The 16367-nt window shown below is 37.3% G+C and overlaps 2 protein-coding genes across 2 annotated transcripts; one reads left to right on the top strand and one right to left on the bottom strand.

The window, feature by feature from the left end:
• Positions 1-382: 382 nt before the first annotated feature.
• LOC110441120 (O-acyltransferase like protein-like) lies at positions 383-16161 on the bottom strand (the record flags this gene model as incomplete). The annotated part of the gene is made up of 7 exons (XM_021484220.1): positions 15185-16161; positions 14568-14728; positions 13677-13761; positions 8860-8947; positions 2702-2910; positions 1216-1401; positions 383-476 (listed from the first exon to the last, which is right to left on the bottom strand). Coding segments are annotated over exons 1-7 (1247 nt in total), but the record flags the coding sequence as incomplete, so codon positions are not given.
• LOC110441121 lies at positions 3568-5228 on the top strand. Its single transcript, XM_021484221.1, has 2 exons — positions 3568-3767; positions 4230-5228. Exons 1-2 carry the CDS (start codon positions 3644-3646, stop codon positions 5108-5110), a joined length of 1005 nt encoding a protein of 334 aa, XP_021339896.1. The 5' UTR covers positions 3568-3643; the 3' UTR covers positions 5111-5228.
• Positions 16162-16367: the final 206 nt, after the last annotated feature.

Raw genomic sequence — 16367 nt, 5'->3', positions numbered from 1 at the left:
ACAGTGTGGACACGTGAGGGTGAAGTATCACACAGCGTCAACATACACCACAATGTCGATATATAGGATATGATATACCACATCCTCAACTCAAAGGTATTACAATATCTAACAGTGTCAACAAACGATGTATAGCTATACCAAAACGTCAGATGTCAAGGACAAATAGTATCACTGCGTAAAAACAAATAGAATACATAACAAAGCGTCAATATGCAAAGATTGAATGTATAATAGTGACAACACAGAGAGACTGATTTCTCAACAGCTTAATACAGATGAATCCATCTTAAACTGACTAACTGATGATGATGAAATAGTTCGTTTAACAAACAATAATACCCTTTTTCTTTTGTAGATATTTCGTATTTTCATACAGTACCTCATAAAGAAAAATGTATCGACAGAAAAGGTTCCGTTCAAGATTGCCTGGAAAGTAAATCGTTTTCCTATTTTTGCAGCTTGCAGAGGGTTTTCTGAAAATATAAGTATCGGGAGTTAGTTTTCAGGTAAAGTCTCCAAGGTTGATTACTGTACATGTAATTATATACAAGGATTTGAAATCTTTGTGTTCCGATTCAAATATAATATTTTCTGTTGTCCTTATGATAAAAAATCTGGGTACATATAAATCTGTACTTTTGGCAGGTAGATAACAAAAACATCGCGCTAACTTGAGCGAATTAGTCAAAGGCAAAACATCTGAAAAATATCTGAGGAAAATATAAGGAAATTGAATCATTTATTTATTTTTTATTTCATTTCTCCCAAAAGTAAGTCCATCAGACTGTCTTTCGTGGTATACTTATTTTTTGTTTGTTTTATTTATGCTTTTGTTTATTTTTTTTCGATTTTAGTATAACAATTACTTCAAAATGTTATGACTAAAACAAAACAAATATCTGAAGAGGGTGCTGCGACAAAATAAGATATTTGACAAAACTACATTTAAAATATTTATGACAATGTAAAACCGGTTGTACCCGTTTTATGTTCAGAACATCGATACAGTTTTATGTTTTGATATTTTCTTATGCAGATCCGTGTAGGTGAGGTAAATAATTTAATCATGCAATCGTCCTCTCCTTTAGATTGTTATGCTATGAGTTTAAGTAATTACCCCGAGGTTACCAATGTTTAAAACGTTACGAATGTCTATCCTTTTAAATCTAATTCAAAATCTAGTAAAATAACAAAATAAATTGATCTACTTACGAACTACTTGATAAGATATTGGTAATTCAAAAGTGTGTCCGAGGATGACCCACCACATGCTGAGCACGCGCATGCCATTGAGGGAAGACAATGGACTGGATGCTGTAGAAGTCGACAGTAACTTCTCTGTGTTCTTCACGAAAGAAAATGACGTCATGATTGACGTCAACATCGGCCATCTTTTTACTGTAACCACAGCAATGAATTGAATAAAAATGATATGCATCTGCATAGAAATTATAGCAAAACAGAGGACAATGTATCATTTGTTCAGGCAGTTCACTTCTTAAAACGTTATCATTAAACAAATTCATATAACACCAACCTACATATATAATAGTCACAAAGTTGTTAATAATTATAACACCTGCATTCTATTATCTGCATTCTGTAAGCTTCGAAATGAAGACCGTTTACATGGCCTAGTCATTAGTTATATATATGGTCACTATACAAGGATAAATTGAAAAAAAAACCGGCAAGACTTGAGAAAAAAAAAAAAAATACAAAAAAACATTTATATTTTCCTAAACACGGAAAATGTCCCTGGAATAACCAGGATGTACAAAGACGTACAAATGAAAATTGAACTATTGTCTCCAAATCTCAAATCAAATTCAAGCATATGTCTACAAATTAGCAATTGTAAACAATGAAATGTTACCAACAAGGCTAGAAAAAGTGTACATACTAAATTAACCTCCTCACGTCAATATTTTGAAACAAGATTTTTGTCTTGCCGTGTTACAAATCACACTACTGAATTCAACTACAAATGAATCATCTCAACAAATTCTGAACGATGTGATGCTATTGATGATGTCGACTGTGCAAATTATATTTATTTGAAACTAAATATCACGCGAATTGAATCTGAAATTGTGTATGTTATTTCATATTTGAAGTCATTCACTCTGTTATTGAAAAATGTTCCATACCATCTATGTATTTATAACATGAAAATTGATTAATCTCTTTGTAAAACGTCACATAATAAAACAATTGTGGACTTCAGTTTTTTGGTCTATCCCTTATTAACGGACTTGGTCTGAATACTATGAAGGCATATCCAACTCGAGTATTGGCTTTTTGGTTTTCGATCACGATACTCGGTTATATTCTCCAGATAGGGGATGCTTATTTTTCTCCCATATGATATATTAAAGCATTTGCTATATGTTTTTTCCGTAATTTGCATGTGACCTCTTTCCTCGAGAGCTGATTGTGGCGTAATATCTTACTATATTGTGACGTCAACGTATTGTGTGTGTGTGTAATATTTATCATACCTTTGAGGGTGACAGAACAGGTAGCACTGACACTTATGTAAATGGTAAGAGAAAAACGGTATATGGGCTGTAGTTTTGTTGCCGTGTTCACTGGGTATCAGAAACAAAAAATTATGGTAATTCAAGCATGAACAACAAATTATGGTAATTCAAGCATGAACAACAAATTATGGTAATTCAAGCAAAAAAGACATTACCTCTATTACTGGCTGGATGAATCAGCGGATTTTCTTCAAGAGAAACGGACGTGCTGGACAAAAGTCCAGTCCTTTCATTTGTTTGAATGACTCGTCCGTTCATCTGCCGGTTAGCGTCCTGTTTATGTCCAACATCGTCCGTATACCTTAGGTATATGTCTATCAGAGTCCCAATACATACCAGCAGTCCCAGTATACCACACACCACCCTGTCGAAACAATCAGGTTATATGACGTCATGTGGGTTTTATAACGTCATCTAAATATAGCCACATCATTGTATTTATAATCACTGTGAATACTGAGCTTCCTTACTTAATACCTCATTCCTTCATATGTATGTGTCCTATTCAAAGAAAAAGCATGGGACCACCGTGAGTAAACGACGTGTACGACTGTACCTTGTGGTGTGTCACCTAGTAAAACGGGCTTAACCACTATGTTGTATGTAAGAATCAAGACTTCACAGCACCGTGTCACCTTTTTTATAAGTAAATACATGTAACTAGAAATACAGGTGTGGCACTTTTTAATAAGTACTTCAATATAAATGAATTTATTGTATTTTTAAAGTATGTGCATTGATTTGCTAAAGTACGTTTTCAAATTGTATGTATGTCATACCGTGTTCAGTGATCTGTTGAAAACCTATGGGTCCTATAATTACAGCCCGGTACAGCCCGGTATAGCCCGGTACAGCCCGGTATAGCCCGGTACAGCCCGGCACAGCCCGGGACAGCCCGGTAGTGATATATTGACCGCCCGGGCGTTTGTCTCCACTTATACACCATAATGATTGTATTTTTTGCATTGTTTGTAACAGTATGAATGTAGTGATCAAAAAATGGTGAAAAAAAATACATATTTATACAGAAGAGTAGTGACTATTATTTTCAACGCCGCTCTTACAGTCTTCATAAAAACCGTCCTTTAGTTAAACCAATGATGGTTGTTGGTTCGGATGGCTATGTGCTGAGCGTTCTTGGACCATATATGGCAGACTACAGTAACAATGATGCAAGCATCATCAAGCACATGATGAACAAGAATTCAGAAGACATGAAAGGTAAACATACAATTTATTTTAATATTCATATAATCTATCAGCATTGAAATAGGATAACTTTTGAATTTATATATGAAGTTAACGTCTTTTGTAAGAGGTCATTTTAGCAAATAAAATGGACAAAACTTGACCATGAATGCAATATTAATTTATTGAAGTTGTCGGTTAATTCATAGATGTATTTATACAGAACACTGGATCTAACACTGCATGTATACCTCTAATGTTGAAATATAGTTAATTCAGATGTCATTTTTTTTTCTGGTGAGGTTTTCATTTTGGAGTCATTACACTGTATACTTCACCTGATAAATAATTATGTAGCAACTGAATTTCCAAGATCAGTTTATGTTTATAAAAATAACCAGACCATGAAAGTAAGTTAGATCACATAATCATTTACTTTAAGCCAGTGGCATAGATAGTATATATATTAATATTTATTTCTAACCTTCATTGCAGATTGGTTAAAGGAGAATGATGTCATGGTGGTGGATAGAGGCTTTAGGGATGCTGTGGAATTTCTACAGGAAAGTGGGTTGAGGGTAGAAATGCCTTCCTACCTTCAGAAAGGTGCAAAACAGCATACCACTGAAGAGGCAAACCTTTCAAGGCTAGTCACAAAGGTTAGATGGGTGGTAGAGAGTGCCAATGGTAGGCTAAAACAGTGGAGACTCCTTGATAAAGTTGTTCCAAACACTCTTGTACCCCAGATCGGCGATTTTGTCCGAATCATTTGTGCAATATGCAACAAGTTCCGTCCACCTTTAGCTAATATGGACCCACAATTGGAAGAGGAGGCCACGAAGATGTTGGAAAAAGTGTGTCTGTCTAATAAAGTCCAGGAGTTTGTGGAAGAAAATAACCTGGTGAAGAGGAGAGTTCCTTATAAGAAAATTGATAGTATCAATGATGTATTATCTGATTTTCCTCACCTAAGTATGGATGATCTTAGGAGTATTACCATGGGTGTGTACCAGATCAAGCAATGCATCTGCTATTCAAAGGAACATTTAAGTGATGAGGGAACATACGACTTAATGTTTTGTACAGAATTCCCAAGTTTGCTACAAGTCAAGATACAATCTCGTCATTCAAAGAACTCGGTACATACACTTTGGATCAAGTACATATTGGAGGACATGTCTTGCCCAATATCTGGATGGTACTGCACCTGCAAAGTTGGAGCACGAGTGGTAGGCTGTTGTGCCCATGTAGCCAGTGTGTTATGGTATATTGGATACCAAAGACACCAGGATGATCCTTTGGCAAAGGGGAAAAAGTTAGCACAGTGTCTGGATGATGCCGGGGAAAATGCAACTGTGGACAATACTGAAGAATGATTTCTGGTACAAATTGTAAAGTATACAATACCCAGCTGAACATATGCATTGTAATGTATACAATATACAGCTGAACATATATATTGTAACTTATACAATATACAGCTGAGCATATACATTGTCATGTATACAATATACAGCTGAGCATATATACATTGTCATGTATACAATATACAGCTGAGCATATACATTGTAACTTATACAATATACAGCTGAGCATATACATTGTCATGTATACAATATACAGCTGAGCATATATACATTGTCATGTATACAATATACAGCTGAGCATATACATTGTAACTTATACAATATACAGCTGAGCATATACATTGTCATGTATACAATATACAGCTGAGCATATATACATTGTCATGTATACAATATACAGCTGAGCATATACATTGTAACATATACAATATACAGCTGAGCATATACATTGTCATGTATACAATATACAGCTGAGCATATATACATTGTCATGTATACAATATACAGCTGAGCATATACATTGTAACATATACAATATACAGCTGAGCATATACATTGTCATGTATACAATATACAGCTGAGCATATATACATTGTCATGTATACAATATACAGCTGGGCATATACATTGTAACATATACAATATACAGCTGAGCATATACATTGTCATGTATACAATATACAGCTGAGCATATACATTGTAACGTATACAATATACAGCTGAGCATATACATTGTAACATATACAATATACAGCTGAGCATATACATTGTCATGTATACAGTATACAGCTGACCATATATACATTGTAACGTATACAATATACAGCTGAGCATATACATTGTCATGTATACAGTATACAGCTGAGCATATATACATTGTCATGTATACAGTATACAGCTGAGCATATACATTGTCATGTATACAGTATACAGCTGAGCATATATATATTGTCATGTATACAGTATACAGCTGAGCATATACATTGTCATGTATACAGTATACAGCTGAGCATATAAATGAAATTGATAGTCCATCAGTCTGTTACAATTAAGTTTCTATTGTTGTGTTTTAATAACACCAAGTTCATTTTGATTCTGAATTGAGAACGTTATTTTTTCAACGTCTAATTCTTAATTATTTTTTTCTTTAATCTCCTTTAAATACAAAGAAAATGAGAGTTGCTTTTGACTTGCAGCAATTCTTATTTATTAATAATGTACTACATGTACTTGTTTTGTGAAAACCACAATAATCAAACAAAAATCATACAATATATAGTTAACTTTCTTATTGTAAATGAAAATGAATGTATGTATCAAATATGTGTATATTTTAGTGATTTGTATGCTTAATAGATGTAAATAATGAAAGTTGTAATGCAAAAATACTTGTTGCTGCGATCAAAATGTTTATAATGCACTATTTGGTTTTGTAAAGTTCATTACAATCAAACAGAAATCACACAATATATAATTTACTTCTTATTGTAAATGAAACTGAATGTATGTATCAAATAAGTGTATATTGTAGTGATTTGTATTTAAAATATAGTAATAATGAGATTTAATCATTCATCCAGTAAATCTGTTAATCAAATGAAGTACAACTTGTTGAGAGGCGGAGTTTCACTTGACCAACAGTAACACAATTGATTTTAAATTCATTTAACAGTACCCTATATCAAAATATTTACCGATTTAATATGGTGAGCTGCTGTTCCCAGAGTTCATCTTTCTATGTGTTGAAGCCAGGACCATACTTTGCCAATAATTAAAACAATTAAAGAATCCTTAACTATATATTTGTCGTTTGGTCTTCTTTTTGATAATGTCAGTTGCTATGCAAAAATGCTTGTTGCTATGGTCAAAATGTTGTATTTGGAAAATCACTAAAATTAAATGGAAATTACACAATATATAGTTAACTTTCTGGATGTAAATGAAAATGAATGTATGTATCAAATATGTGTATATTGTAGTGATTTGTATGTAAAATAGCCGTAAATAATGTCAGTTTCTATGCAAAGATGCTTGTTGCTATGGTCAAAATCATTATATTTTTCTTTTATCTCTGAATAAATAAAAAGAAACTGTTAGTCTAAGATAACAAATATTACAGCTGTAATAGGAACATGAAATTTTGAGTTCAAAATGTTAATTTTAACACAAAATGTTGTCTTTTTAAACCAGAGCTGAATATGTTACTATGGCCCGTTGCTATGGCCTGTTGCTAAGGACAAACACAAAAAAACATTTTAAGTTTTACAGAATTTGTTAGGTCTTTACTTGCACATTCCATTGGTATAAGTATAAAGGGAATAATGCATGGGGCCAAAAACACCCCTTAGTGCATATAGTCCTTTGACCGAGTTATGGTTATTTGAAATTAGTAACATCGCAACAACCCGCTGGAGTAGAGCCAGACATTTGTTATTTGTAATACAAACACCGCCCGGGCTTTCACCTGTGTAGTAAACTGTACTGAAGTAACTTATTCTCATATCTTTAGAAACGAAAAATACAAAACTGAAAGAAATATGAAAATATGTTCATAATTAGCCAAGTTGTTGTAACGTAACGAAGTATCTAAAGTTAGGTCAGCATAAATCTTTTTATGATGAAGATATTTTCACACTGTCTTTTATTTTTTATTTCTCATTCATTAAATAACCCGAGTAAAGTACTTAGATTAAATTAACTTTACATGGTAACGCCCGGGCAGTCTTAATATTGTAAATAACAAGTCCTGCAGTGTTGGTTAATTTCAAATTACAATAACTTGGCTAATTATGAACATATTTTGATATTTCTTTCAGTTTTGTATTTTTCGTTTCTAAAGATATGGGAATAAGTTACTTCAATACAGTTTACTACATAGGTGAAAGTTCGGGCGGTGTTTGTATTGCACATAACAAATGTCTGGTTCTACTCCAGCGGGTTGTTGCGATGTTACAAAGTTCAAATAACCATAACTCGGTCAAATTTAATGATTTTTTCACCATTTTTTGATCACTACATTCATACTGTTACAAACAATGCAAATAATACAATCATTATGGTGTAAAAGTGGAGACAAACGCCCGGGCGGTCAATATATCACACCGGGCTGTCCCTGGTTGTGCCGGGCTGTGCCGGGCTGTACCGGGCTGTACCGGGCTATACCGGGCTGTACCGGGCTGTAATTAGTAGAACCGGTTGAAAAGGATGCAACGTGATTGGTACGCCCCCTATAATCGAAAATGTGTCAAAAAAGGGGGGATAACTCTAATATTGAGACAGACTCTGATACACGCCAAACGCATAGAAGCGATCTTTTACAATAAAAAACGACTATTAGGCATAGTAACAGCCGCTGATATTTACATTTGCACTGCAATGTCACTATGTAAACCAAATAAACTTCCTTTCGGGTCATCATACTCTGAACCTAGAAGTAATACGAACGACCGAACAGTAAACAAACAAATACGGAAGTCACGTTTGACTCAAGTTTGTACTTTTCGGGTGAGAAGTTGACTTTTCAACCCAAGAAACCGTAGCTATAACATACAATTCTTTTATCATTACTACGTACTACAACTTTCAGAGGGAGTACATGTTATTTTTAAAAATCACAATGAATACTGTCTTCAGCCATGCCACAGGCCAATGGTGTAGTGTACACTGTGTCTGCTGCCTTTTGTTTGTTTGCCTATACTAACCAGAGTAGACTGTGTAATGTGAGATGTGTTGTAATTGTGGTTAACAGGAATACGTACAATGATGTGATGTCACCGTTAGAATAGCTCTTCTCCTTGTCACATACAGCTAGAACAGGCTTTGGAGGACCCGATCCGTTATCAATCACTGTAAATAGAATTCATAATAGAATACCAACGTTTCAACAAAACTCTGTGGTTGGGTGCCTGATTGCGATCGGACGCGAACAGTTATTTACTCACCTTGCCCCAACACATGAATTTTCTCCGGGTACTACGGTTTCCCCCGACTTTAAGACTATCTTTACGCTTTCATCCGGGCCAACTCGGATGATTACATTAATATAAATTGCAATAGCTGATGTAAAATAAATACAGTTTATATTTTAAGAAAACCGAACTCACTTTCGATATAGCTATGGCAACTAATATAAACAAAATATGTTGTTTTTTTTATATTTGGAGACTTCTGAAAGAGTACAGGGGATATAGACCACAAGTTCCGGAAGGAGGAACGAATTCTGTTTGATTGACGAAAACACCTATTAAAATCTATGTCAAAATGATAAGGTAAAGGTGTTAGATATAGTAAAATGACACGCACTTAGTTTACTATATTTTAGGCGAACTATAGGTATTTATAGATGCTTTATTCTGGTTTTAGCAGGCTATTAGCATACGTCGTCGTATGAAGACGGGTTGTCTTCGGAGGGATGAAAAGGAAACATATGGAAGTGAGAAAAGATAGGATAGAGACATACTATAACTAACAAATCAGTTTCAGTTTCTTCAATGTACAAAGGAGAACAAAGGACACAGGGGAACGAAGGAAAAAGAGAACAAAGGACACAGGGGAACAAAGGACAAAGGGGAACAAAGGACACAGGGGAACGAAGGACAAAGGGGAACAAAGGACACAGGGGAAATCAGTTTCAGTTTCTTCAATGTACAAAGGAGAACAAAGGACACAGGGGAACGAAGGAAAAAGGGAACAAAGGACACAGGGGAACAAAGGACAGACAAAGGGGAACAAAGGACACAGAGAAACGAAGGAAAAAGAGAACAAAGGACACAGGGGAACAAAGGCCAAAAAAGAACAAAGGACAAAGGGGAACAAAGGACACAGGGAACAAAGGACAAAGGGGAACAAAGGACACAGGAGAACACAGGACACAGGAGAACAAAGGACAAAGGGGACCAACGGACAAAGGGGAACAAAGGACACAGGGGAAATCAGTTTCAGTTTCTTCAATGTACAAAGGAGAACAAAGGACACAGGGGAACGAAGGAAAAAGAGAACAAAGCACACAGGGGAACAAAGGACAAAAAAAAACAAAGGACAAAGGGGAACAAAGGACACAGGGAACAAAGGACAAAGGGGAACAAAGGAAAAAGAGAACAAAGGACACAGGGGAACACAGGACAAAAAAGAACAAAGGACAAAGGGGAACAAAGGTCACAGGGGAACAAAGGACAAAGGGGAACAAAGGAACCAGGAGAACAAAGGACAAAGGGGAACAAATGACAACGGGGAACCAAGGACACAGGAGAACAAAGGACAAAGGGTAACAAAGGACACAGGAGAACAAAGGACACAGGAGAACAAAGGACAAAGTGGAACAAAGGACAAAGGGGAACAAAGGACAAAGGGGAACAAAGGACACAGAGAAACGAAGGAAAAAGAGAACAAAGGACACAGGGGAACAAAGGACACAGGAGAACAAAGGACAAAGGAGAACAAAGGACAAAGGGGAACAAAGGACACAGGAGAACAAAGGACAAAGGGGAACAAAGGACACAGGAGAACAAAGGACAAAGGGGAACAAAGGACACAGGAGAACAAAGGACAAAGGGGAACAAAGGACACAGGAGAACAAAGGACAAAGGGGAACAAAGGAAACAGGAGAACAAAGGACACAGGGGAACAAAGGACACAGGAGAACAAAGGACAAAGGGGAACAAAGGACAAAGGGGAATAACGGACAAATGGGAACAAAGGACAAAGGGGAATAAAGGACACAGGGGAACGAAGGAAAAAGAGAACAAATGACACAGGGGAACAAAGGACACAGGAGAACAAAGGACAAAGGGGAACACAGGACAAAGGGGAACAAAGGACAAAGGGGAACAAAGGACAAAGGGGAACAAAGGACACAGGGGAACAAAGGAAACAGCAGAACAAAGGACACAGGGGAACAAAGGACAAACGTGAACAAAGGACACAGGGGAACAAAGGACAAAAAAAGAACAAAGGACACAGGGGAACAAAGGACAAGGGTGAACAAAGGGCAAATGGTAACAAAGGACAAAGGGGAACAAAGGACAAACGGGAACAAATGACACAGGGGAACGAAGGACAGAAAAGAAAAAAGGACAAAGGGGAACAACTTGACAAAGGGGAACAAAGGGAAACAAAAGACAAATGGGAACAAAGGACAAACGGGAACAAATGACACCATGGAAAAAAGGACAAAGAGGAACAAAGGGCACATGGGAACGAAGGACAAAGGGGAACGAATGACACAGGGGAACAAAGGTCACAGGGGAACGAAGGGCACAAGGGAACAAAGAACAGAGGGGCACGAAGGACAAAGGGGAACAAAAGACACCGGGGAACAAAGGACACAGGGGAACTAAGGACAAAAATGAACAAAGGACACAGGAGTACAAAGGACACAGGGGAACAAAGGACACAAGGGAACAAAGGACAAAGGGCAACTTAGGACAAAGGGAAACGAAGGACACAGAAGAACAAAGGACACAGGGGAACAAAGGACACAAGGGAACGAAGGACACAAGGGAACGAAGGACAAAGGGCAAAGTAGGACAAAGGGGAACGAAGGACAGAGGGGAACAAAGGACACAGAAGAACAAAGAACACAGAGGAACAAAGGACACAGGAGAACAAAGAACAAAGTGGAACAAATGACACCATGGAACAAAGGATACTTGTGAACAAAGCACACCGGGAAACAAAACTAAAAGGGGAACAAAGGACACAGGGGAACGAAGGACAAAAAAGAACAAAGGACACAGGGGAACGACGGATACTTTGAACAAAGCACACAGGGAAACGAAGGAAAAAGGACACAAAGGACACAGGGTAACGAATGACAAAAAGAACAAAGGACAACGGGGAACAAAAGACAAAGGGGAATAAATGACACCACGGAACAAAGGAACCAATGACAAAAAAGAACAAAGGACACAGGGGAACAAAGGACACAGGGGAACGAAGGACAAAGGGGAACAAAGGACACAGGGGAACGAATGACAAGGGTGCACAAAGGATGACGTTGAACGAAGGAGACAGGGGAACAAAGGACACAGGGGAACGAAGGACAAAGGGGAACAAAGGACACAGGGGAACGAAGGACAAAGGGGAACGAAGGACAAAGGGGAACGAAGGACAAGCAAGAACAAAGGACACAGGGGAACAAAGGGCACAGGGGAATGAAGGACAAAGGGGAAAAAAACCAAAAAGGGAACAAAGGTCACAGGGGAATAACGGACACAGGGGAACGAAGGACAAAGGGGAACGAATGACAAAGGGGAACGAAGGACAAGAAAGAACAAAGGACACAGGGGAACGAAGGACAAAGGGGAACGAAGGACAAGAAAGAACAAAGGACACAGGGGAACAAAGGACACAGGGGAACGAAGGACACAGGGGAACAAAGGACACAGGGGAACGAAGGACAAGGGGGAACGAAGGACAAAGGGGAACGAAGGACAAGAAAGAACAAAGGACACAGGGGAACAAAGGACACAGGGGAACGAAGGACAAAGGGGAACGAAGGACACGGGGGGGGGAAGCAATGGGGAACAAAGGACACAGGGGAGCGAATGACAAGGGGGCACAAAGGACACCATGGAACGAAGGACAAAGGGGCACGAAGGAAAAAGGGGAACGAAGGACACAGGGGAACAAAGGACCCAGGGGAAAAAAGACAAAAGGGAACAAACGACAAAGAGGAACGAAGGACAAAGGGAGACAAAGGACACAGGGGAACAAGCCGATTATACAAGGTGACATACATTATAAGGGGCCCGGTAGTCGAGTGGTAGGGCGCCGGGCTCGTGACCGAAGAGTTGCGGGTTCGAGTAACTGTGTTGAATATTTGACCAAGATACTTTACTGCGCTTGTTTCAGTCTACTCAGCTGTAAATAATTACGTGGTTAGGCAGCGCTAGAAGTGTTGAATGCTAGCTGTTAGCGCCGAAATGGCAGCTCCGGCTTTAGCAGCCCAGGGAGTTGAAAATATATTGGCTGGTTGCAAAGGCTCTATAACCACGGATACTAATGAGTTAACCCCTTTGAGACGACCTACGAACTAGGTTGTGATATAGCGGTATATAAGAACATTGTATTATTAGTATTACTATTAGTATACGTCTCTTGCGATACCATGCAATGGGAAACAGCTGGCCTATTTCTGCAATCTGTATCAACTTTTCTTTAGCTTACTGCATCATTAAAGTAAAACTTGAATCGCTTACATGTTCATTCATAACTTAATGTATACATCATAGGTTTAAATATTGCCGCCAGTAGTAATACACGATTAATAATGCTTTCTAAACAAACGAAAATGTTCCATGAACTGAATCTTGTATTACGTGTTTCTATGTGACGTTTCAATGACCGGTATGGGATATGGGACAAAGTACATATTGTACTATTCTTCGCAACGTTACATAGATACAGGCATTAATTGTGCAACAAGAACCTTTTCATAATCCATACTTACTAACCTGAAGCAAACGTTAAGAAAAACACGGTAACGTTGTTTGATTGTTTTTGTTAGTTTAGCGTCGTTCTGTTTAACTTTATCCCGGCGCCACAAGAACATATGCGAGAATGTTTGGTTACTTACAGCTACGTAGTAACGCCTTCACGTCGTCCTCGCTACAACTGTTTGGTACGCACGTACCGAAACTTAACGGTTTGTATCCCATCACCTAAAACATAGACAGAGTACGTGGTGACGCTGATAATGTCGACGTCATAGTGACCTATACATCTTAACAGATTTCTTTTCTCCTATTCCTAGAGTCCTATTTATATCTTCTTTCTACATCCATAATTGGAAATAAACTGTTGAATTTGAAATTAATTGTCTATGTCATCACTTGTATATATACAATATTGCTGATAAGAGATGGCTTCATAAGTTGCTATAACAAATCCTTTGTACATGTACCGATTTTGGACAAAAAATATGTTTGAAGTCAAAAGTCATCCCTTATTTGTATGCGAATCTTTGAACATAAATATACTATTAAAAGTACTAGAACTGCTTTTTTGGCATGTTATTTTGGTAATGTCGACATTGTCATCGTAACGTTTGACTTTTCGTTTCATATCGCCTGTTGTTTGACTTGGAATCAATCACTCAGATGAAAAGATTGTTTGAAGTGGCGTTTGAAAAGAACATGTCTTTGTGAACATAAACATGGCAGATGTGAGCATAAATATTTTAGAACGAATATATGCTAAATACAAACATGCTATTAAAACTTGTTAATTCAAGCACACTACTGCCAATGAAATAAACATCAAATATTTGGTTTTAAATGTGATCCATTCATAATATTCCCCGTTACTTAAGTCATTAGTGATCTATGTCACTGTGTTTGATATGATATACAGTATATAATCTTAAGTTAGATTGTCATGAAAGATGTGGTACTTTTACAGTGTAGACTGAAACACGTCTGGTAGGAAACCCATTATAACTGATTTACTGTTCAGCGCTATCGCTCACCGGTAAATATTTCAAGGTTGATGTTAAGCAATACTGTCCGGTGATTTGATGACCACTGGGCAGTGAAGGAGACTGGACAGACTTGCATTCATCATAGCTCCCGAGCCATAACCAATGCCCCTGCATTATGCCGCTAGGAATCTTTGTGTCAGCATCCAACACTTGTTAAAAAATTCAAACGGCATTAACACATTCATCCCTGAAATTTCATAATGAACTATTCCAACCTTTGAATTAGAGGAGTTCAAATGTATCTTCAAGGGTAAATGAGTTAAAAACAAACAAAACACAATAAAAAAACTACTTTAAAATCTCTGATAATTTAACAAATGCTGTGCTATTAAGTTAATTGCATTAAAATTGAAATAATGCGAAGATAATATGTAAAGTTCGCTTAATGAAATGTCAATACTTAGTAGACTTAGATATCGCTCATATATTTGTATACATGTAACAACACCTCTGATTGGATAATCTAATTAATATAACGACTTGCACGATTCGCAGGTCATCCTGGAACAATTATATTTTCCTGTGAAATTCAAAGAGTAGCATTTCTATTTCAAATGTGTTTTCTTATGTTTACATTATCATGTCAGTCGTCACATCATACTTACTGCCAATAGCGTACGGTTTCTTCGCTAAGATATCCAACATCACTTGTTTGGTATCGTTCAAACAGGTAAACGATACCTCATATGGACCTCCGGTTTGTTTTTCTGCAGAAAACACGTTCGCTTCTCTAATTTCGTCTGAATGTTTTTGATAATATAAATTTCCGGTATCCTTTTGTATACCTTCAAAGTCCCGAAGCAGGGAGCCAATTATTCCATCGCGAAGAAACGATCTACTCATGTCTAAGACATTTTCAACAAATTTGTCGTTTGTTTCGATTGGAATTTTTTTCCCTGCTACGTTGAAATAATTTCCAAAGTCTGCCGAGTTCCAGTTTAACTTTAGATCTTGGTTGTATACTCCCAGTACACATTGTGTATATAGTGTCACCAGAATTAACACAATACGTTGGAAGTTTACCATCATTTTGTCTGTGTTAAGTTATATATTGTTGGTGTGATGTTCGTATCCCCTTATCCTCCCTGTTTATATGTACATCATTACGCCTTCCTGCTGCTGACCTCACCACCATATACACATTGATCAGTATAGTACATGTATCACTCGCTCACACGATGATGAAAGTCTATCTAATCGTATGACGGATTATGAGTAGCAGCATTGTCAACTTATTCTCTTATAGAAGTGTACACTTTTCAAGCAAATTTTATAACACGAGGCTGTGGATCGAACTCCAGCTGACACAAATCCTCGTTAGGTATTGTGAAACACTGTTGAAAGGTCATGGTTAGGTGCGTTATCGGGGTACCTCGTGCTCACGGACGATGTCTATATTTAGACGTTCTAGTATACCTTTATGCTATATTTACATTTCTCCTGGTTAAATCGACGGTCACTGGATTATGAATCATAACACGCTAGCAGTAATATGATCCATGTGCGCGGGTACATGTACCCAATCATAGTTAAACGTTGTGCCATACCTGTATATTCACATTACAATTCGGGACAAACATTACATACGTTAACAATATTTACATGTCCTAGGTATTACGGCGCTGTGGCTTTAATGTTAAAGGTACCCCAGAATCAGCTATGATAGCGAAGAGGCGTTATACCCCGAGTTGGTTTTAACTACTCTTCTCCTTGGATTTACAGTGACTTGCCTTTCAAATTATTCGTCTCTCGATTTAAAAGCAATTTTCTTGAAGTTCCTGATACCGA

Source organism: Mizuhopecten yessoensis, unplaced genomic scaffold, assembly GCF_002113885.1.
Source record: "Mizuhopecten yessoensis strain PY_sf001 unplaced genomic scaffold, ASM211388v2 scaffold715527, whole genome shotgun sequence".
Classification (NCBI taxonomy): Eukaryota; Metazoa; Mollusca; class Bivalvia; order Pectinida; family Pectinidae; genus Mizuhopecten; species Mizuhopecten yessoensis.
The sequence above is the reverse complement of the archived record's forward strand: the minus strand, read 5'-3'. Positions and strand labels throughout refer to the sequence as shown.

Bases quoted from the DNA above. Each gene is read 5' to 3' on its own strand.
- LOC110441121 (XM_021484221.1), top strand. From the start codon at position 3,644: ATGATGGTTGTTGGTTCGGATGGCTATGTGCTGAGCGTTCTTGGACCA. The intron at 3,768-4,229 runs GTAAACATACAA...CCTTCATTGCAG, and splicing joins GAATTCAGAAGACATGAAAG to ATTGGTTAAAGGAGAATGAT.